Source organism: Pinus tabuliformis, chromosome X, assembly GCF_031772625.1.
Source record: "Pinus tabuliformis cultivar Carrire ecotype Pingquan chromosome X, CPIR1, whole genome shotgun sequence".
Taxonomy (NCBI): Eukaryota; Viridiplantae; Streptophyta; class Pinopsida; order Pinales; family Pinaceae; genus Pinus; species Pinus tabuliformis.
In genome coordinates this window covers 1,123,367,032-1,123,391,067 of record NC_142308.1, presented here as the reverse complement: position 1 = coordinate 1,123,391,067, position 24,036 = coordinate 1,123,367,032, and the positions used below count along the sequence as shown (strand labels likewise).

The following is a 24,036-nucleotide window of genomic DNA, read 5'->3' as shown; positions in this document are numbered from 1 at the left end:
TTTTTAAGTATTTACCAATATAACCATTGATAGATGTTTTTGATTTTTGAAATATTTGATATATTTAAAAATATATATACAAATATTTCATAAAAATGTATGTCAAAAATATTTCATGAAATGTATGTTAAATTATTGATATTTTTTATTTTTTAAGTATTTAATATATTTAAAAAGAATGTATAAAAATATTTCATAAAAACATATTTTAAATTTTTTTTTTTTTTGGAAATTTTTTGTATTACAATACTATATTATAAAATTTGTTGTTCCTTGTTAAAGGATAGTTAGGTTTTAATGAAAGGAGTCACGAAAGAAAAACTATATTAGATCTTGCAAAGTTCTCAAAGGATTAAAATCTAAGACTAGATTATCTTTATATGGAATTATTTATAGGATGTTACAAATATTTATATGGATTTGCATAATGAGAAATTTAGGCAATCTCGTTATGCAAATCCATCTCTAAAATCATATAAAATGTAACTAAAATATTTTATTAGAACAAATTTGTAGAGAAAAAAATGGTTTTTAGAGGGAAGGTAGATTCATGAGGCCCACATGATAGCTCAAAAAAGTATTCATTCAATAAAAATTATGAACAAAAGCTTGATGACAATTAAAGAAGACTTATCCAAAGTGTATGACTTATTCTTTTACAATTGAGTTTATATCAGAGGTTACCTGAAGGAACCTCACCCCCCAATCAAACTAATCCAAGCCTAAGCTCGAGGGCGTCGAACCTGTGACCTCCCAATGCCAAGGTGCTTTAGCAACGAGATCCTTGACCAATTGAGCTAACCCTCGAGGCTCTATCTTCCATTCGTATTAATTATTAAAGGGTTAAGTATTTCAATTAAAGAAGTAGTGGAAAATGGTAGCTTCAAAAGATTATTTATTACATCATCATGTAATATCACACATCTACTATTTGTAGATGATATTTTGATTTTTAATGAAGGTATTATATGGGTAATTGAGAATTTCAAAGGCATAATAGAGTTATTTTGTAAGGAAATAGGAATGATAATAAATATGGAAAAATCCACTTTGTGAGGGATATCTAAGAAGGAAAAGGGCCAATTTAATCAATTATTTATTTACAAAATAATAGAGTTAGATTAATGTCTAAAGTGCTTGTGTTTATTTTTTAGTTTAAAACTATATAAAAAAAATGCAACTAATAATGGTTGATTGCTAAAGTGGAAAAGGAATTAAGCATATGGTGTAATCAATGGCTCTTTACGGGGGGTTGTTTGGTATTGGTAAAAGCAATGTTTGGAGCAATTTTAGTTTATTGGATATTATTTGCTTGGATCCCATAGAGATTTTTAAAACATATCACGTGACTATTCTATAAACTCATTTGGTTAGGATATCAAAAGAAGAAAGGTTTTCTACCTACATTTTAGGAAAACTATATTTACTAAAATTTAATGGAGGTTGGGTGCTAAAGAACCCTTTTCTCTTCTCTGTGGCACATCCTGCAAGAAAGTGTGGAGATTATCAAGTTTGTGGGTATAAGTAATAAGATATAAGTATATGCCTCATGATTCAATGGAAGATTCCACTGGCATGATGGCCTCCTTGCCATAGACTAACCGGAAATGTGTCCGGCCCGTCAACTTCTTGGGAAAAGAAAGACACAATCTTTTCTCAAAGAGCAAAGAGCACATTGTAGATGCACTTTTCCTAAATCAAGCCAAACAGACTATCACTATGCAAATGCACATATGCATGTATTTGTTTTCACTTTCTTAATATTGATGCCTAAAAAGAAAGTTGATGTACAAATCTGAATTTGATTTCAAGCGACAAACACAAACAAGCTTCTTTTCAAAATCAAAAGGTAGAGAAGATTACGACACTTTATGATTTTGAAATAAACACTCGTTTCGACACTAGAAAGTGACAAATTCAAACCAAAGGTAAAAGTAAAAGCACAATCGACTGTCAACAGCAAATAAACTTTCTCCTAAGATCAAAATCGAATCTTACGACAGATCTAAATCCAAGGACGACAGTATGACTATTCTACTCTTTCAATGGAAAACTGTAAATGATGTAACAAACACACAAAGAACATCTATAGTCTTTTTGTACAAAGGAGGTGGAATTAAGGCAAAGAAAAGGGGTTTTTAAACAGACACACACTGATCACAAGCTGTAAAATCAGAGACAAAACTGAAAAAATGAAGCAAAGAACCTCAGCTGCACAGGGCTAGGGTGATCAGCGCACCTATTACACAGAGAAACTGGATTGCAGCGTAGGTAGCCCTCTCGGGAACTGCGTTGAAATGCATAATCTCTTCATAGAGCCTACGCTGGGGCAGAAACGACAATTCCTTCCGGGTTTTGGGTCACAGTTTGCAGTTTAATCTATGGATTTTGGCCGAGTAAAAGCAATCAGTAATGCACAATCAGAGGGTGGATTTAAAGGAGGTCTAAGAGCTATCACAAAGACTAATCAGATCATTTGTGAATCAGCTGTTCAAATCATAAACAAATCCAGTGAATGGATTGAAGTAGCAGGTGTCTACTTTGCATTTGATAATGGCAAATGCAGTTCGATTGCTACTTCTGTGTTTATGAAACAAACAACAAGAGAAACACAAACAAACTAACTAGACACGTTCCCCAACGGAGCCGCCATTTTGTTGACGGGAAAAGTGTCTACTCAGAACACCCCTATCCCACTAAGGTGTGACAGTGCCTTAGCAACAAACAAGGAAAACTACTTTCGTATTCTTCTTTATGAACTGTAAACGAAGAGGAATAGGAAGAACCAACCTGTGTCTTGCGCTAGTCCTTTGATCCAATCTCTCTCCTCTTTGACAGCTTCCAGCTACCTGCTCCCTTACTTGCCCAACTTCACCAAGTTCCTGCAAGATCACAAAAGAGGAAAACTACACAAAGACATAGATTTACATTCATAAATAGCTTAGGATCAGATTTAAGCTAAACATGCAAAATATAACAAAACATCATTGATACACAAGCATGTAGGAGAAACTCAAATAGTTTTATTGATATAACAAGAAGGTCCAGGAGGAGTTACAACCGATGATTCTTGATCCAGCATCAACCCCCCAACAAAGGAATCCCCTCTTCACCTCCAACAAAGCATAAATCACCCAATGCACTGATCTCTATCTCAAAACCAACAGTAATTCTCTGCAAAGTACAAAATTCCAGCCTCTGGATCTCTGGGGTGAGGGATCCATATATAGATGTATGCAAAGAGGATGAGTCAGCTTATAATTTGACTTGTGGCCTCTCTCTGTCAGTTCTTGCTTCCACTTGGAGACTGAGAGCCTCTTACTCATCCTTGGTCGAACTCAGTGAGGCAAGTGTCATTGGGGAAGATTCTGGAAGCTTCCATTGTCTGTCCACCTCGCGGAATGACACTGCCATTTGTCATTTCCCGCTCAGCGCACCCCGGTAGTGCATTTAGGTGCGTTGCAACGCACCTAGCTAGTGCACTGCGGTGCTATGCAATGCAGCTAGCTAGTGGAGCAGCTGAAATGATCCTGATTTGACTGATTCTGAGCAGTTTCTGGTGGAGAACTTATGGGAGAAGCTGTAATTGGTTGACCTTGTTCCTCTAGGGGTAGGAACAACACTTTTAGGGACTTAGGATCCCTTGGATTATGGACATTTCATGCTAGAGCTGTAAGGCACAAAAATGTCTATAACACCTTTGATGCATGTAAACCAGATTTTGTAGCAGACCTTGATATTCTATAACAAACTTCTATAATAGACCTTTGGTACTTGTCTCCATATTCTTGAGCATGCTTTGATATTTTGAGTAGGAAGCACCCTTTATTGAAGTCTTGAAGCAAGCTGTGCAAGACATTGTAAGGGTATATGTAGTATTGATTTGAGGTATGAAGTTTGAGTTTTCTTTGGAGTGATTGAATGTATCATAATTGGGTCATTGTCCTTGGTATGGGATCCCAAGAAGTTATTATTTCATCTCTTACTCTATAGGGTGGCAGGGTGGTGCTAAACAAAGAAGTTGTAGCTTCCTTCAGGAGGTCGTCCCCTCCTTCCAATGGATGTTGATAAACCAAGCATTGTAGCTCCTTCAAATAGTGGTCGATACAATTCTTATGGTTGTAGCCCTCCTAGAATTTGTAGCTTCCCTTGTAATATAAATATATTGTTCATATATATCTTGTGTTCCTTTCATGTGATGTTATTGGTTAGTTATTTTGATACTTAAATTATTGAAATTGTTGAAATACTGATTTAGCCCCCATCAATATTTCCAACAATACTAATCGACTTGTCTCACAATTGGGGTGTGCACACCCAATGTTATGCTATATGTATTACTTGGCTACAAGCATGCTCACATGATAACCTCACGTTGTCTCAATATCAGTGTTTGTGTTCCTTGTCACACTCAACATGTTCATCTCACTTGGGCATGCACACTCCTCATTGTGCCCGACTCATCATGTCGTCTTGTCTAATGGTGTAATTCTTGCATGCTCGTGGTGACAAGTTGGGACGTGGGCATGCTTGCATGCCCAAGGGCCAAATAGTTTGTGAATTGTGAAACTAGCCTTTGGCTAAGAAACCATGACTTAGGAGCATCTAAGTTGTCCAAATGACTTGGGACCATGCCCAACCTAGGCCACACCAGCCCATAACATGGATGGTATTTTTGTACCCATAAAGTTCCGAACCAATGACAATCACACAAGGAGTGCCTTAACAAAACATGTTTCCTTCACTATATTCTATGTCTCATGGGTTTAAAACACACAAATTATTAAAATCATATAATTTTAAAATTTACATAAAATATTTAAAAAAATATATTTACCATTGTTTAATTTTATTTTTTTTGGTATTTTTAAGTTCAAGTTAAAGATAGAAGCTTAAACGATATTTGTGAGCCATAGATATTATAATTCCATTTAAATTTAAAAAGATATTAAAACAAATATTTTATGATTAATATTTCAATCATCTCTCAAGTTTCATTCCCAAATTCAAATGCCAAAATGAATTAATCATGAATGGGAAGACAAACCCTATAATGTGAAACTCTCAAAATAGACACTTAACCTTGGATTATAGTGGCTAATGATTGAATAGCGCGATTTGGAGGACAAATTTTTCATATAGCAAGGAATTGAAGTATTTTAGGATTAATTTAGCTCTATTCTAAATTTAGAATATCCAAGAGGGATCAAATCTTTTTTCGCTCTAAAAAAAGTTGTACCTCAAAAAATTTGATCCCTCCTAACTCATAAATTCATATTTAAAATAAATCTAAATTCATTTTTAAAATGAAAATATTTATTAATATTATTTTATTAATTTCAATAACTTAATTTTTTATTTATTAATTTAAATAAAAACTTAATTCGAAAAATATAAAAAAAAAATTAATTTAATGTAAATTCTCCTCTCATTTTAATTTCATAAAATTTAATTTTCAAAATTTTATAAATTAAAATTTCATTGGAACTAAATCCCATATTATATATAAAATTAAACATTTGAGAAAAAATAAATAATTAAATAAATTAAATATTATAAATTAAAATTCACTTTTCAAAATTTTATAAATTAAAATTTCCTTGGAACTAAATCCCATATTATATAGAAAGTTAAACATTTGGAAAAAAATATTAAAAAAATGAAAATATCATTGAAATAATTTTGGAATAAACATCGGTATTCTAATTTATATTTATATTTATAATATCTTTTCCATATATAATATTATTTTCAAAATTTTCATGACGTTAACCTACTAATGGATATGATCAATATTCTCTTTATAATATATAATATTTTTTTTTTTTCAAAGTTTTCATGGCATACACCTACATTGTGATAGTGTGAGTTAGTGTCATAGCGATATTTAAAAACAAAAATAAAACTACTCATATTTTAAAGATTTTATATGCAAAATGAAATTCTAAAAATAACTAATTTTCAATTTTTTTAATATATATGAAATTCCAAAATAATAATTAACGAAAGTGAAAATATATATGGATAATTAACATTATATAAAATAGTAAGGTGAATTAACGTTATATAAAATAGTAAGGTGATTCACTAAATGAATTAACGGATGTAATATATTTAATTTGTGATCGATGCTTAATATTTAATTTAACCACACCCAGATGCGGGTGTTAGCACAAGCATAAATGTTAGGCTACATGGCCAGCAAGTGTTGCCACGAGCCAGCGCGTGGAGGGATGTAAGGGACGCCGCCACAGGCATAAATGAAGGGGCTCCCGTTCAAATGCCTTATTCGCATTAATGGAGGTAGGCCGTGAGGGCAGAGCGCATTCATAGCGCGCAGGTTTCAAGAGCCAGACGATGGAATTAAGATGGGGGGAAGGGTGGAGTTACGCCATTCTCAGCAAGACAAGCTCGTTGCGCAGACGTGCAGGGACATTCCCTGCCTCCAGGCAGACGCTGAGGACTCTGAATTTTCTGCATCGCAAGGGAGAACTTGCAAAGCACCATCTGCAGGTATTAAGAATTGGAATCTTGCATTGGAAGCTCGGTTTCGAGCAGCCAATTCCTTCGCCAACATGGCTAGAACGAGAGAACGATAACCGTGCAGGCGTGGATCTGGGCGTGGAAGCTCCTCTCGCCCTCCAGCAGCGGATGCCCACCACCATTGTTGCTGCTGCTACTGTTATCGAAGGGCAGGAACTCCCCACCTGCAAGCAACTCAATTCCTGGATACGAGCAACCCAAGGGAAGGACGGCCAGAGCTTCCAGCATTTGGCACCGCAGTGTTCAATTTGGGAAGTCTCAGTGCCCACATTTCAGTCCTCTTCATCAGAGATGCAGAGGAGGACAATGCTGGGTCGAGCGGCAGCGAATTGCCCTCCGAGGACCAGGTGGGCAAGGCTGAGGAACAAGCGAGAGACGCGACTGGGAAGGCACCCGTCCAAGCAACGACGCAGGAAGCGTCCACGTCCAGAGCGGGAGAAGTACGGGCAGAACCCTAGAAAGAATATGGATGGGTCCCGATCGTGGAAATGGATCCAGAGGAATTGGAACCAGAGGAGTAGCAGACATGGGCGCCACCATCCTTCTTTTTGTCCAGGTCCTGTTCTGAGGTCCTCTGTCTCGGTCGCTTTCTATGCTTGGGATAAAATATATGTTTTTATATGGGTCTAGTAGTCTTTCTGCAGGTCTTTCTCTGTTTTGGTGTGAGTTAGCAAGTATCTTCTGGGCGTTTTCTCATGCCCACGGTTGCCCCTGCGAGGGTAGTATTTTGAGTCACAGCTCCTGCGAGGGCATTGTCAAAGTTAAAAGACGTTTTCTGATGAATTTTGAGGCAGCCTGGATACATCTAAATGCTGAAGCCAACTGCCAACCCACAGTGCCACAGATGGCCATGGGAAACTAGTTTCACTGCATGTAATGTTATTTTGTACATAATAATATAATTACCTAGCACAGTCTTACCGAGAAAAAAAAAATATTTAATTTAACCAATTCAAAATAATATATTTCATATTTCATGTTATTTTTTTGGTCAAATTATGAAGTTACATAAATATATATAAAATATATAATTATTTTTTATGATGTAATAGTTTGAGTTAAGAGTTTATCCAAGGAATAGGTTAATGGCTTAATACGTATTTGGAATTAGTGAAAGTTTATTTTTTTAAAGACTATTAATGGCTTAATAGGTATTTGGAATTAGTGCAAGTTTATTTTTTTAAAGACTATTAGCTAATCATTTGAAGTTATATAGTTTTTTCTTAATAACAATAATGAATCAATTTATATTGGCAAATTAATCGAGACTAAAAAATGACTATCCTCTTCTATAATTTTTTAACATAATTCTTTTTAATTGTTATGTTATAGAGTTTATTTAAACATATTTTTAGATTAAATATAAATTTATTGGAATCACACTTTTCAGCCGTGAATTTTTATAATAGAAGTAGCTATACTAAGTCTATATAAACTCAAAAAAATATTTTAAATATTATAAAATAAATCATAATGGACTTAAAAATCCTAAAAAATAATAAAAGTATATTAACTCTAAATAACTTACTAATAATGTAACAATAATGTCTATCTAATTTCACCGGACAGCATTAAAAACCACAAAAGTATAATAACTCTTAATAATTGGTCAATAACGTATATCTAGTCTTACTAGTGAGCATTGAGTGCTACACATGGTCGTTATCCCACTGAATAATCTGTTAATGATCGAACAATCTATATAACACTTACCAGGCACAATTGAATGCTTCAGATTAATAGTTAATAATCCGTTAATAATCGAATAGTTTATATCAACTCTCACTAGGCAGCAATGAATGCGGCTGATGGGCAGTCTTCGTAGAAAGTGCACGTTTTTAACCTAAAAAATTGGGTGTAGTTTTTAGTGCAATTTTTTGCAAGTATTTTTGGTGGTTTTTTCCGGTTAAATTTTTCTAAAATCCGGCAGCAATTTATTGAAATCGCAAGTTTGATAGGTGATTTCTGCACAATCAAAGTGTCCTGGGGTTTTTCAGGGCGCTAAATCCAAATATGCAGTTAAAAACCCATTTTAAATAATACAAATCAAGATTTAACCTCAATTTTTTCCGCCGGATTCCATTACCGAAATCTCCAAAAAAATCGCGACAACTCCATTAAATTACAGCCCTTTCTTTCTTTTTTTTCATCCACATCCCGTGTTCTATTTTTTCTTTTTAAACATAAATTTGTCTCTCCTCATTTGGAGATCACATATTTTATGTTACGGTGGGACATTATATATTTTATTCTATAGGTTAAATGGTGTTTTAAAATATAAAAATAAATCAAAATTTTAGAGTTTTATAATTTAAATTATGTTTTTAAATATAAAAAATGATTTAAAACCATAAAATATTTTTTAACATATTTATATATTAATTTCTAAAACATATTTATAAACTCAAAAACATATTTTAAATATTATAAAATGAATCATAATGGACTTAAAAATCTTAAAAGATAATAAAGGTATATTAACTCTAAATAACTTACTATCTAATTTCACCGTACAGCATTAAAAACCATAAAAGTATAATAACTCTTAATAATTGGTCAATAACGTATATCTAGTCTTACTAGTGAGCATTGAATGCTACACATGGTCGTTATCCCACTGAATAATCTGTTAATGATCGAACAATCTATATAACCCTTACCAGGCACAATTGAACGCTTCAGATTAATAGTTAATAATCCGTTAATAATCGAATAGTTTATATCAACTCTCACTAGGCAGCAATGAATGCGGCTGATGGGCAGTCTTTGTAGGAAGTGTATTTTTTTAACATAAAAAAAATTGGGTGTAGTCTTTAGTGCGACTTTTTGCAAGTATTTTTGGTGGTTTTTTTCGGTTAAATTTCTCTAAAATCCGGCAGCAATTTATCGAAATCGCAAGTTTGATAGGTGATTTCTGCACAATCAAAGAGTCCTAGGGGTTTTTATCGAAATCGCAAGTTTGATAGGTGATTTCTGCACAATCAAAGAGTCCTAGGGGTTTTTCAGGGCGCTGAATCCAAATATGCAGTTAAAAACCCATTTTAAATAATACAAATCAAGATTTAACCTCAATTTTTTCCGCCGGATTCCATCACCAAAATCTCCAAAAAATCGCATTAAAAACAACTCCATTAAATTACAGTGTTTTTTTATTTTATTTGAAAAGGTGACTTTTTTTTTTGGTTTCATTCACATCCCGTGTTTTATTTTTTCTTTTTAAACATAAATTTGTCTATACTCATTTGGAAATCACATATTTTATGTTACCGTGGGACATTATATATTTTATTCTATAGTTTAAATGGAGTTGTAAAATATAAAAATAAATCAAAATTTTAGAGTTTTATAATTTAAATTATGTTTTTAAATATAAAAAATATTTAAAATCATAAAATATTTTTTAATATATTTATATATTAATTTCTACTTTAATAAAAAAATATTTATACAATATATAAAAACTTTACAAGTTTAATAATATACTATTCCATTCTAAAATACTAATAAACATCTCCCCCATGGGTAAGAAGTGAAAAGGATGGTGTTCATTAGGGAACTTGTGGGTGTTCATGTTAGGCACGTGGCTTTAGGTGGAGGGTTGGTCTCCTTATCCTCCCATAACACTTTGAGTATGGCAAAGATTAAATTTTGTTGTGTGAGGTTTCATGTCGCTCTGGGTCTCGAGGGTGGTGGCAAGTATCTGAATGTTATGGAGGGTGGCAGCAGTATTCGCTGCGCATTCTGCATATGCGCGAGTATAGTTTTATGTGGTGCACGCATTGTAGGAAGAAGCGGGAGTTGCAGAGGTTCCCCTATCCGGGCAAGGGGATGACATCGCCATCAACATTTCCTCACCTTCTTTCAGGTGTGCATTGTTGTTAATTACCGAATTGGACTTAAGCACTGTGAGTGTGTAAGGAAAACGAGGTATGGTTGTTTGTTTGGGGTGATATTCTGTTGTTTTTGTTTCATCTTGTGCAGTTTTAGTTTGTGTCGGGTGGGAACTAGTTTTTTTCTGGAATAGGCGAGTAGTAGTGGCCTTCTTCGGTCCATTTACAGGCTTGTGTGTTGTTGGGTGGATCCACTGGAGCGACAGTCTCGAACTCTGGTTAGTAGGACTCACGAGTGGCCGCTTCACGGGAGCTACATATTTCTAGCTCGTGGTGGGTGGTTGTTTTGTGTACAGTGTGTTCTTGGCATGGTGGTGTGGAGATTTAGTAGGCGCTGGTGGTGTCTACTTCTATGCAGGAAGTTCGGGCAGTATTGGGCAGGTGGTCTTTTGTCCATTCCAGAGGTTTTGGGAAGCCAACCATGCAACCTATTCCTTACTTGGGGCATTCATGCAGGCCAATTCAAGCAGTTCTGGCACAAACATGTTGAGGTCTAGGCCTAAGATGGTGAGTGGTAGCAGTGGCCCGGTTCAAGGTGGTCGGATCAGTGGTGGGTCGAGTCATGCGCATCGGGGTGCAGAGGAGGTGGGCGGTCGGGGCACTCTGAGTGCATATGCCCTATTGCTCAGGGTGGTAGGTGTGGGGGCTTGGTGTTGGGTCAAGGTGGCCACATTTCTCCTATCGAGTAGCGAGGGGGCTTGACTCGTCATGGTGTTTATGGCCGTCGTGTGCTGACAGGTCATGGTGGTCATGGTCAACAACAGGTTTGTTGTGTTGAATGATGTTGGCACTTGATTTAGTCAATTCTAGAGCCTCTAGAGACTTCAGAGGGTGTTTGACAGGAGGAGCATATTGAATTGATAGCAACTTTGAACAAAATGCATTACTTCTAGTGCCATGTCCGGGAGTGTGTAGTGGTGGTCTAGCGAGGCCAGAATTTGCTATTGGAGAAGGTTGAGAAGTTGGAGGTCTGGATGTCTGGATGTCCCATTTCAAGGTGCATGTCCAATGCTCCTTTCATCCTGCGTTGCCTCCTGGAATAGCTCTTGACAACCCATCCTTTCATCCTCCGACGCCTTCTGGAATAGCTTTGGACAACCCAATCTCGAGCACTTTTGATGACTAGCAAGGATAGAAGTGTTTTATATGTTCTGTTCATCCATTTGTGCCTAAGGCTTCTTAAGTTGTAGATTATGTCTCTTTATGGTTTTCGATTTCATTGTCATATTCTTTCAGCGGTAGTCAACAGACCTGGTGGGGGTGAGACTACTTGCATTTTTCTTCTGATATACCTCTGTAACCATGAATAAATTATTTTTTTACAAAAATAAATAAATAAATACAAATAAACATCTTGCTTAGTCATTAGCATATTCAAACGTGTAAGACTTTGAAATCCCATGCACCATAGGATCCTTAGATGCACCATAGTACGACTACTCTTTGGGAATAAACTCACTCAATGATAAGTTTTTAAATTTTATTTGAAAAACACATTAAAATAATAAAAATTAAGGTATATCACTTAAATATCCCAAGATGCACCCTAGCACAGTAATAAACTCACTTAATGATAAATTTTTACATTTCATTTGAAAAACACATTAATATAATAAAAATTAAATAAGTTATATTACTTAAATGTATATTTAATTGTAACAATTCAAATTTTAAAATTGGAAATTAACCATGTAACTATGCATTTTTGTTTAATTATGTTAATATGTATGTTCATTTCAAAATTTTAATTTAAATATCAATAATTATTAGGTGGATGGTAAGAATATAATCTCTATAAAATATTCTTAATAATATACACAAATAAAAGGCTGAAATTTATTTTCAAAGTAGTTGCGCTTTTCTGTCCTTTTAATTAAATTCATTAATTAAAAAAACGCCATATATGTCAGATGGAGTGAGTTATGGTATTTTTGGGCATGTGGTAATGATAAACCATGATATTATAACAAAGTCTATATGTAGATTAATAATCTCCATAATAAAGTAGGTTATGGTAAAGAAATCTTGTTACATGTGTTTTTTTAAATGTATATATGTTCAATTTTTTTTAAATGTATACATGTTTAAATTATATATTAATTTTTTATTGTATCAATAATAATTATTATTTTAAATAAAGTTATAATTTACTTAATTATTACTTATTTTTTAAAATTTATATATACTTGAATTATATAGTGATTTTTTTATCTAATTTTAGTAATTATTATTATTTTAAATAAAATTTTAATTTAATATATCTATATATATATATATATATATTTATTATGAATTCATATTTATTAGCATTTATCAATCATTCAATTTATATGATTACACAAATAATATAAATAATTATAAATTTCTATTTACTAAATACAAAAAAATTTAACCAAAAGATTTTAAAATTAAAATAACTTATATAATTAAAAAAAACTTTTTAATCATAAAAATAATCACAAATTTTTATTCCTAAAATAGTTGGAGAAGAGTCACTCTTACCCTCATTAAAAAGTTGAGGAATTTAATAACCATTTTTCACAATGAAACTTGAAAATTTTAACATTCATCTTTCTCTACCTTGTTTTTCATATAAACATGATTATTAGTTTGATAAATACATTCTCTTTTACTCTAAAAGCTGCTACCCACTTTGCCATGCTCATCAAAGTAATCAACACTTTAAAATCTGGTACCTCTTTGCCATGCTCATCAAAGTAATCAACACTTTAAAATCTGGTACCTCTTTCCCATGTAAACATGCTAACATGCTTATTAAAGTGAAGAATCAACATACAACATTATAGTTGAAGCGAGTAGAATTATATAATCACAAAAATACATACTTCATCACCGCAACAATCGAACTTGACTGAGTGCGAAAACCAACCGCCCCAACCAACACATCATACTCTCTCACGTGCAAAGTCATCAAAACGTTACTTTTTATTTGATTGAAACATGTAACGGTGTCGTGGCATGATTTTAGTTCTAGAAGATCTAGCTCTGAAAAAAAGCGATGACGCTATCATAGAGCTTCTCCTTGACATCAATGGCGACGAGGAAGTCCAGATGGGCAAATTTGGGCTTGAAAATATATTTGTATCCCTCTCTCAACTCGCGCTTCAGTTTTTCCACGTCTCGTAGGTCTGCAAGAGGGTCTGCACCTCCAGAAGCGAGGAACAAGTTTTGGGTGGGCACTTTGGACAGATCATATGCCGGAGGATAGATGGAATTATACCTCTGATTGTTCTCCGCAGCTCCATAATCATATTTTTGAAACTTGTTTGCTCTATACACTACATGCACCCATGGCAACCAACATGTTTAATAATCAAATACAAAACTGATTTTTAATTTTATATATATATAACCAATAACATTATTTGGTGTGATGTTTCGAACTATTTAATATGATTCATCTAAAAAATATAATGAAATATATATATAGTTACTACTTACATTGAGCTAAATGAATCAAGTTCTTCGCTGAGGTAGCCTCTGAAGTCTCATACATCCCACTTCTAGAAATGTTAAGGCAGCAGTTTATTCCTACAGTACAGGTCCACTTCAAGAGTTTTATGGTTTGGATTTGAGGAAAGTAATGAAGGTTGTTATCAGTATTCTGCTGGTACTATTACATCAGATATAATTACAAATTAATTACTATGTCTTATATATTTTTAATATACTAATTATTAATCAAGTACTTGAACTAAGATTTTTTTGACATTTTTTTTTCTATTAAACATTAATACCTGTAAAAGTAGACGAAAGACTATTAATACACCGCACATTTTCTCTGCGACATATAAGATCAATAATTTGCTGTCCTGTTACCGGCCTGTAACAAAAAAAATTCAAACAAAAATTTTAGAAATTTTAGCTTTTTCTTTGTTGAACTGTTTTAAGAATATTCTAGAATATGGTGCAAAGCAGCTTAACTCGTCAATTATTTAATCTAGTTCTTATAATCATATTTCAAAATCTGGGATCAACATAAAATTCCAGAATCCTAGATAAATTTGGAATTCCAAAATCTGCAATCAAAAAATACTAAACTTTTCTATACTCACGTTTTTGAGCTAATCGCATAGATTCTGAAGTCTTCAAGTAGCTGCCATGATGAACCAGATAGATGAGAATAAGAAAAAGAGAGTTTAGTAGAAACACAGAGTTAGAAGGGACTGCTATCAGGGTTCACCTGGCCCACATTTAGAACGTTTCCAGCAACTGCTATCTGCGAAAACATATGAGAGTCATAAGCAACTGTAGCCAATAATGCCACTTTGTCCACAATATCCACTAAAAGCCCTTCACTTAAAGCAGCCAGGGCGCATTGAGCTCCCTGAAAATTGTTCCAGGCCAAATGCTTTAGCAAACAATGAGCTTATTATTCTGTTAAAAAACTAGTTGATTATTTGGTCCTGGAAAGCTATAAATAAACTTATAATAACTAGAGTGGCCGATGAGATGAACCTTTCGGTTTGTAATGTTGTGCACTAGGTACATCATGCTGGGAAGGTCAAAGGCTGCCAATTCATCCAAGCTCCAATCCCAGTATGCCTGAGGAGTTGATTATCCATATATCATTAGAATGACATATCACAGCATCCAGAAACCATGTATTTTTCACTGGCTGTACCTACTAAATTTTCCAGAAATTCATAGCATAGGGATAAATCAGATGGACATCTATTTAGATTATTATTATTATTAGTATGTTTTTATTTTTTATTTTTATTTTATATATATTTATTGGCTATCCTGGTATGGATTGCAGATTTGGAAAATATTTAAAATTGGATTTACAGATGTGAGATCAAAAAATTAACAGGCCTTATTAATTGTGTTGGCCATTTTTGATGGGGAAAATACCAAAAACCAAGATTCAAACTAAACATAGAGGCAATGCTCTATTTCCTTTGTTCCAGGATCCTTTTTGTGCACAGGGAGGTTAAAAAAAAATTTCACTGAGAAACAGAGTATTTCACCACCATAAAATTTCTATTCAAAAATATTTTGCCTCATACATATTCATCCTCTTTTCTGAGAGGGATTCACCAAAATACATTTAACAACAAAAAACATTTACTCTGTCTCCATATGAGAATTTACACTGCTAGAAAAATTCTCATTAACATTTACAGCTGTAAAACCTCCATTCACATTTACTAGTGTAAAACTCTTTTTACAGGCTGCTATAAATCAAAAACACATTACATTTGCATCCAAAACAAATGCGCTCATGGATATTACAAAACCTTCAACACATAAAACATTCTTTACCTCCCGTGTGACATACAAAATAATACAGAGCACACTATATTTTTACTGCTCCATCGTTCCCTTTTTTTAATGGTCGACGCTACAACCTTAAGCACACTTTCACATGGCTCATATATATATATAACTTAATACAAAACATAACTTATTAAAACATACAACGAACACCCATAAAAAAAAACTTTACGTGCCGTATAAAAACATATAACGTATACCATATGGGACATATGCCCATAACCAAAATTAAAGGCCTCCACCAAAAAACTACGAAAAACATTAAAGACATTTAATTCCCTTCTCGGCGGTCAACAACAAAAATCAAACTCTTCACGCAATTTGATTTGACGTTGGTTTGTATGCAGCTTCAATCGATCAACGGCGGAGAACACGGGAGCAGATCCGACGGTGGAGAAAGATATCGGAAGCCACTTTAATGCTAAGCTTTACCTCCCGATATGTCAGAGATGCTGACGTCAGGTGAGAGCCACATGTCTTCACCACATCGTATCGGAGCCAAAAATACGAAAACTGCTTTTCGGTGGATGGCGGTGCGATATCCCTCAAGCTGGTTTGTGGTTTCATGCTGGCGGTTTTGGGGAGCGCAGTACGGCTGCGTTGAAATTACATTTTCAACACTCCCCTTTAATTTCAACTGCTGGACATTCGGTCATACCGAGACACTTCCTCAAAAATTCAAAGCTCTTCTGATCCAGTGGCTTTGTTAAGATGTCTGCAACTTGTTCTTGAGTCCTGCAATGTTCTAAGACGATTTCTCCATTGTTCACCAATTCTCTGATATAGTGAAACCTTGTATCAATGTGTTTCGTTCTCTTATGAAACACTGAATTCTTTGACAATGCAATAGCTGAGCCATTGTCACAAAATATCACTGTCGCTTTTGCCTGCTCTTGGCCTAAGCTTCTCAACATTCTTCTCATCCACACTGCTTGACATGCTGCTGCTGTAGCTGCCACATATTCAGCCTCTGCTGTAGACAATGCTACAATGGACTGCTTCTTAGAAGCCCATGAAATGGCTCCTGAACCCATATGAAAAACATAACCGGAGGTGCTCTTCCGATCATCTACACTTCCAGCGTAGTCACTATCAGTGTATCCAACCAAATCTGAATGTTCTGAGGCATGATATAAAATTCCAAACATTTTGGTACCTTTGACATACCTCAAAATTCTCTTTGCTGCCTGCCAATGTGCCTCCTTTGGTCTCTCCATAAATCTGGAAATCAAACTAACAGCATACATTAAATCAGGCCTAGTTGCTGTTAAATAGATAAGGCTGCCCACAATGCTTTTATACAAGCTAGGATCAAAATCCTTGCTGCTGTCCTCTCTGTTGAGCTTTAATCCCATCACTGTGGGAGTGATGGCTGCCTTGCATTCTTGCATGTTAAATCTGCCCAGAACTTGATTTACATATCTTGCTTGAGATGTAAAAATTCCTTTTTCATTTTGATCTACTTCTATGCCTAAGAAGTATCTCAACAAACCCATGCCAGTCATTTCAAATTCTTCCTTCATGACTGATTTAAAATTCTCAATAAGATAAATATCATTTCCAGTGAAAATAACATCATCTACATACAAGACAACAATTAAAATTTTACCATCCTTTTCCTTGATGTAGACTGTGGGTTCTCCTTCACATTTGTCAAATTCATTATCCAATAGATATGAATCTATCCTGTTGTACCATGTTCTTGGCACTTGCTTCAACCCATAAAGAGCTTTCTTCAATTTGCACACTTTGTGCTCTTCACCTTTCTTCTCATATCCGAGAGGCTGTTCCACATAGACCTCTTCTTTTAACACTCCATTTAGGAATGCTGACTTCACGTCCATTTGGTAGACTTTCCATTTGTTTTGAGCTGCTATAGACAACACTGCTCTCACGGTTTCCATTCTTGCAACCGGGGCGAAAGTCTCCTCATAATCTCTTCCATACTGCTGCTTGTAGCCTTTGACAACCAGCCTTGCTTTATGCCTTTCAATCTTGCCTTCAGCATTGCTCTTGGTCTTGTAGACCCATTTCACACCAATGACTTCTTTGCCTTTTGGTAACTCAACCAAATCCCATGTTTTGTTTCTCTCTATGGCATTCATCTCCTCATCCATAGCTTCTATCCATTTCCTATCTTTAATTGCATCTTCGAAATGAATAGGATCATCAACATGACAATACAAGGCAAATAAGGAATTCATTCCTTCATCATAAATGTCACTTAGATTTCTAAATTTCTTACCTCTTTCACTTGGTGTGCAAGTGCTTGAAGATGCACTTGAATTTCCTCCTTGTGGTGTGCTTGGAGAAGCACTCTCATTTATCCTCAATGGTGTACCTTGTTGTCCTTGTGTTGGCGCTGCTATTTGGGGATGCATTTCAGCCACCTCCTCTTCATCTTCATCATGAGACAAACAGTTCTTGACATTCATTGTTTTCTCTATGCTTCCATCCCAAGCTTCCTCTTCAATGAATTGAACATCCCTGCTGACAAATAACTTCTTGGTAGATGGGATGTACATCCTGTAGGTTTTGGATTCATCACTGTATCCAACAAGGATACACTTCTCCCCTTTGCTGTCCAACTTCCTCCTTAGCTGATCCGGAATGTGTGCATAGGCCACACACCCAAAAACTCTCATGTGGGTGACTCCTTGCTTTCTCCCACTCCATGCTTCTTCTCGCACTTTGTTCATGACTGCTTTTGTAGGACACCTGTTCAATATATAAACTGCACAATGTACAGCTTCAGCCCAATACTCATTTGACAAATGCTTTGCCTTCAACATGCTCCTTGCCATCTCCATGATGGTTCTGTTTTTCCTTTCAGCAACTCCATTTTGCTGCGGAGTGTACCGAGTTGTGAACTGTTTATGTATTCCATTTTCTCTACAAAACTTTAGGAATTCATTTGAGATATACTCACCTCCTCTATCAGTTCTCAATACTTTTATGTGCAGCCCGCTTTGGTTCTCCACAAGTGCTTTGAAATTTTGGAATTTCTCAAAGACTTCACTTTTGTTCTTGAGGAAATATATCCAAGTCTTTCTTGTAAAATCATCAATGAATGTCAAGAAATATAGGCTGCCAGCTAATGATGGAGCTTGCATTGGTCCACACAAATCTGAGTGGATGATCTCTAAGGGTGCCTTTGCCCTTATGCTCTTCCCTGATGGAAAACTTTCTCTATGTTGTTTTCCCAAAATGCAACCTTCACAAAGGCTGTCCGGTTTCTCTATCAATGGTAATCCCTTTACCATTCCTTTTCTGCTCAATAAGTTTAGGCCTCCAAAATTTAGATGCCCGAATCTCAAGTGCCATAACCAGTTCTCATCCTTTGGCACACTTTGGAAGGCCTCTTGGGTGACTGCTGCCATTTCCCTTTTTTTCTTCATGTCTGCCCTGATCCGGAGAGGGAACATCCTGTTCCTTGTCATCTTCACTTCAGCAATGCATCTTTTCCTGGGTGGTATATCCATGATGGTGCATATATCATTTTTAAAGAAAACATTGTACCCCTTATGGACAAGCTGTCCAATACTCAAGAGATTACATCTCATTCCGGGGACATAGTATACATCTGCTATGGTTTTCCTTTCTCCTTGCTTTGAAAATATTTTTACTTCTCCTTTTCCCATAACAGACACTTTACTCTGAGTTCCTAGTGTGACTTCTGATTTCACATTTTTATCTAGGGCAGAAAAGAAGGCTATGTTTCCGGTCATATGGTTGCTGCAACCTGAGTCTAAAAACCATATGTCCTCACTGTTTGTTTCAGCCATGTTACAAGCTAACAACACATTGTTTTGACTGTTGTTTTCTCTTGTAACATTTGCATTTTGTCTATTGTTCATATCATGCCGTTTCTTTCTACAATCACTTGCATAATGTCCATACTTTTTGCAATAATAGCATTGAACATTAGATTTATCATACCTTTGTCCTTGAGCATGATACTGTTCTCTTTGTTGGCTACTGCCTTGGCCTTGGTTCTGATTTGGATTGCTGCCTCTTCCTTGTGCATTTGCTGGGCTGTTCCTTCCACCTCTGTTCTGGCTTCTGCCTCTTCCTCTTTTGTTTCCTCTTCCTTGACCTCTTCCTCTTCCAAAGGACATCTGGGTCTTGAAGGCTTGCTCAAGAGATGAGTTTTCATTCCTACTCAACCTCTGCTCATGTGTTATCATTGATGCATGTAGCTCATCAACTGAATAGTTTGAGAGATCTTTTGTCTCTTCAATGGTGGTGACTATGGCATCAAACCTTGAGGGTAAGACACTCAATATTTTCTCCACAATCCTTCTATCTTCAATGGTTTCTCCATGAGTTCTAATTTGTGTGATTACACCAATCACATGAGTGAAGAATGAGTCAATGTTATCTGACTCCTTCATGTTCAAGTTCTCAAAATCCTTTCTTAGCAATTGTAGTTTTGTTGTCTTCATTCTCTCCATGCCTTGATAGGCTGTCTTAAGGGTTTCCCATGCTTCATTTGATGTCTTAGCTGCTGCTAACCTTGGAAATATACTCTGGTCCACTGCTAGATACAACAACACACGGGCTTTTGAATCCTTCTTCCTATTGCTCTTCAGCAGATCCTTCTCTCCCTGAGTTAATGCATTGAACTCAGTTTCATCTGCTAGTTCTTCAAAACCATCTTCAACTATTTCCCATAAGTCTTGGGAAGAAAGCAAGGTTTTCATAGTTATTGACCAGTAGTCATAGTTCTTCCCATTAAACTGTGGGAGCTGGGTATTAAACATACCCATACCAGTGCTTGTGCTAGCCATTCCTTGACTGTGTATTTTTAAAAACTGACTGTCTCTTTAGTAACAAACAAGATAGTTATGAAGAATACCTTAATCCTTCGTTGTCTGAGTCTTCTGTCTGCCTGAGAAGTTTTGCAGCAGCAACAACCTTCTTCCTTCAGCTTCTTTAACTTCTTTAAAGAGCCTGAGCCTACTCTGATACCACTGTTGGGGATTTTTGATGGGGAAAATACCAAAAAACAAGATTCAAACTAAACACAGAGGCAATGCTCTATTTCCTTTGTTCCAGGATCCTTTTTGTGCACAGGGAGGTTAAAAAAAAAATTCACTGAGAAACAGAGTATTTCACCACCATAAAATTTCTATTCAAAAATATTTTGCCTCATACATATTCATCATCTTTTCTGAGAGGGATTCACCAAAATACATTTAACAACAAAAAACATTTACTCTGTCTCCATATGAGAATTTACACTGCTGGAAAAATTCCCATTAACATTTACAGCTGTAAAACCTCCATTCACATTTACTGGTGTAAAACTCTTTTTACAGTAAATCAAAAACAAATTACATTTTCATCCAAAACAAATGCGCTCATGGATATTACAAAACCTTCAACACATAAAACATTCTCATTTCACCTTGCGTTTTCACCGTTTCATTACAAAAGTAAAACTGAACATTACAAAGTATATCTTGTGCACTGCTTTGCATACATCTCAGGTTCCTTTTCGCTGCTGCGAACACACATTGTCACTGAACATTACAAAGTATATCTTCTGCACTGCTTTGCATACATCTCAGGTTCCTTTTCGCCGCTGCGAACACACATTGTCTTTACCTCCCGTGTGCCATACAAAATAATACAGAGCACACTATATTTTTACTGCTCCATCGTTCCCTTTTTTAATGGTCAACGCTACGACCTTAAGCACACTTTCACATGGCTCATATATATATATATATATATATATATATATATATATATATATATATATATATATATAACTTAATACAAAACATAACTTATTAAAACATACAACGAACACCCATAAAAAAAACTTTACGTGTCGTATAAAAACATATAACGTATACCATATGGGACATATGCCCATAACCAAAATTAAAGGCCTCCACCAAAAAGCTACGAAAAACATTAAAGACATTTAATTCCCTTCTCGGCGGTCAACAACAAAAATCAAACTCTTCACGAAATCTGATTTGACGTTGGTTTGTATGCAGCTTCAATCGATCAACGGCGGAGAACACGGGAGCAGATCCGACGGTGGAGAAAGATATCGGAAACCACTTTAATGCTGAGCTTTACCTCCCGATATGTCAGAGATGCTGACGTCAGGTGAGAGCCACATGTCTTCACCAAATCGTATCGGAGCCAAAAATACGGAAATTGCTTTTCGCTGGATGGCGGTGTGATATCCCTCAAGCTGGTTTTTGGTTTCATGCTGGCGGTTTTGGGGAGCGCAGTACGGCTGCGTTGAAATTACATTTTCAACAAATTGTATTCTAAAATACTTTTGAAATTTATTTTCAAGCTAATTTCTAACAATAAATTCAGAATAATACATAATTTATGCATATAGATAAAAAAATTAATAATCATTGTAGTCAAATTGTAAGTATCACTTCTTGTTAGCTTAATTACGGAGCTTTAGCTTAATTACGGAGCTTGATTTTGAGAGTGTGAATATTTCTTGTTATCTTAATTATTAAGCTTGATCTTGATCTTGAGATTGAGAGTGTGAATGAGATTCAAAAATAACTTATTTTTATCTCTGCATTTTAACTATTAAACCACTCTAAAAACAAGAGAGAGAAAAAAAAATTAACCTATTCCTATAACCTGCTTTACAATCAGTGACCTTGTCCAGAGATTGTCTAGAGACAGGAGTGAGATTCAAGTTAATTTCTAAAATTAATAAATCCAGAATAATATGCTCAACCAGGGAGCAAAAATTAACCCACCCTCAAACCACCCCTATCCCTTGCATTCCAACCACTGACCCTGATCATGAGAGTGTCCAGAGGCCCTAGTGAGATTCAAGTTAATTTCTAAGATTAACCAATCTAAAATAATATGTTCGACCAACCCATGACCTAGAAACAAATATTTTAATTATAGAGACTAAACTAACCCTTCAAACACTTATTCAAATTGTTACTGGATAGCAGAAAGATATATGAACCATGGTGATATACCTTATCTAATTCTGTCAAGTATTCATGGCCATAGCTGTAACTCGTGGTGCGAGCATTCCCAATCCAAACATCATAACCTGCATCTGCCAGAACAGACGCATGGGACACATCGGCTTGATCAGGGGGATTCACCACCCATGAGATTCCACTCTGCCATACAAACAAAACAGACAGAGCTAAAAGGTTTGGTCACATAGTGTTCATTGCAGATTTTTAGAATAATGGATTTTTTTTTCCTGATATCTGAATTCTGAAATATTTTCAGAATATGCAATCTTGATTAAAAATGCCCATATCAAATCAATTAATAATTACAGTTAAAATGTCATGGTTAAAGAAAATGGGACTCTTTCGATTGGATTTAGATGGGAATGCCCGAGAATAGATCCTCTGAACTCCCAACCGAAAGCCATCTACAATTGTAGTCGGCAACAAATACAATAATTGTTTTTCAACTATAGAAACTGTGCAACAAATACAATAATTATCCTCAAATATCCTCAAGAAACCAGAGAAACCAAATAAACCATTTGGTTTAAGCTGTATAATATCAATTTTTGTTCAGACAGAAAAATCATCATAGATTTATATTAAAATAATATAAAGATCAACCAGACATTGTTCCACACAGTGAGAACTGCCTAACTATAATACCATACAAAACGGATTTGACAGATCCCAAGGAAATCAGAGTAAAAAAAAAAACTACAAACGAATGAATTCATTGTGAATTCATTGTGTCCATTAATTCTATACCTTGTATTCCTGGTAACCTTATTAAGCTACACACGAATGAATTCATTGTGAATTCATTCCTAATATCAATGTGAATTCATTGTGTCCATTAATTTTATACCTTGTATTCCTGGCAACCATATTTAGAATAATAAGGTTGCACGAGTGTGGCGCAGAAACGGCCTGGCTCCTGCGCTCCCCTGACAAACAAGGTATTTGAATTGAAACCAATACAGAAAAGTAAACCAAATATCATTTTCCACGCCTCCATGAATGCCCGCCCACCAGAAGAACAGTGAAAGGCTGTCCTTCTCAGCCTTTCACTGTTCTTCTGGTGGGCGCACATATGCTCTCAGATCTGTGTTCATAGAAATCACAAATCCTTTTTAGGTAAACAACTTCAAGATAATTTTAATTTGAAACCACACAAAGGCACAGGACAGGTTTATGTAACTATAACTTCCAGGAGATTGGCTCCCAACAGACCAAGGTGATTCAACCTACTCTGGCCATTGCAGAGATGGTGCAGAAAGAAAATGTATGCTGTCTTTTATAATTGACTCTTCACATATTTGAAGAGT

General features: G+C 35.3%; 1 protein-coding gene across 1 annotated transcript; it reads right to left on the bottom strand.

Moving 5' to 3' along the window:
• Nucleotides 1-13,363: 13,363 nt before the first annotated feature.
• On the bottom strand, nt 13,364-23,801 carry LOC149143780 (triacylglycerol lipase 2-like). Its single transcript, XM_089451940.1, has 9 exons — nt 23,577-23,801; nt 23,036-23,260; nt 22,721-22,870; nt 14,891-14,999; nt 14,638-14,777; nt 14,510-14,550; nt 14,192-14,277; nt 13,896-13,985; nt 13,364-13,732 (listed from the first exon to the last, which is right to left on the bottom strand). Exons 1-9 carry the CDS (start codon nt 23,799-23,801, stop codon nt 13,434-13,436), a joined length of 1,365 nt encoding a protein of 454 aa, XP_089308066.1. The 3' UTR covers nt 13,364-13,433.
• Nucleotides 23,802-24,036: the final 235 nt, after the last annotated feature.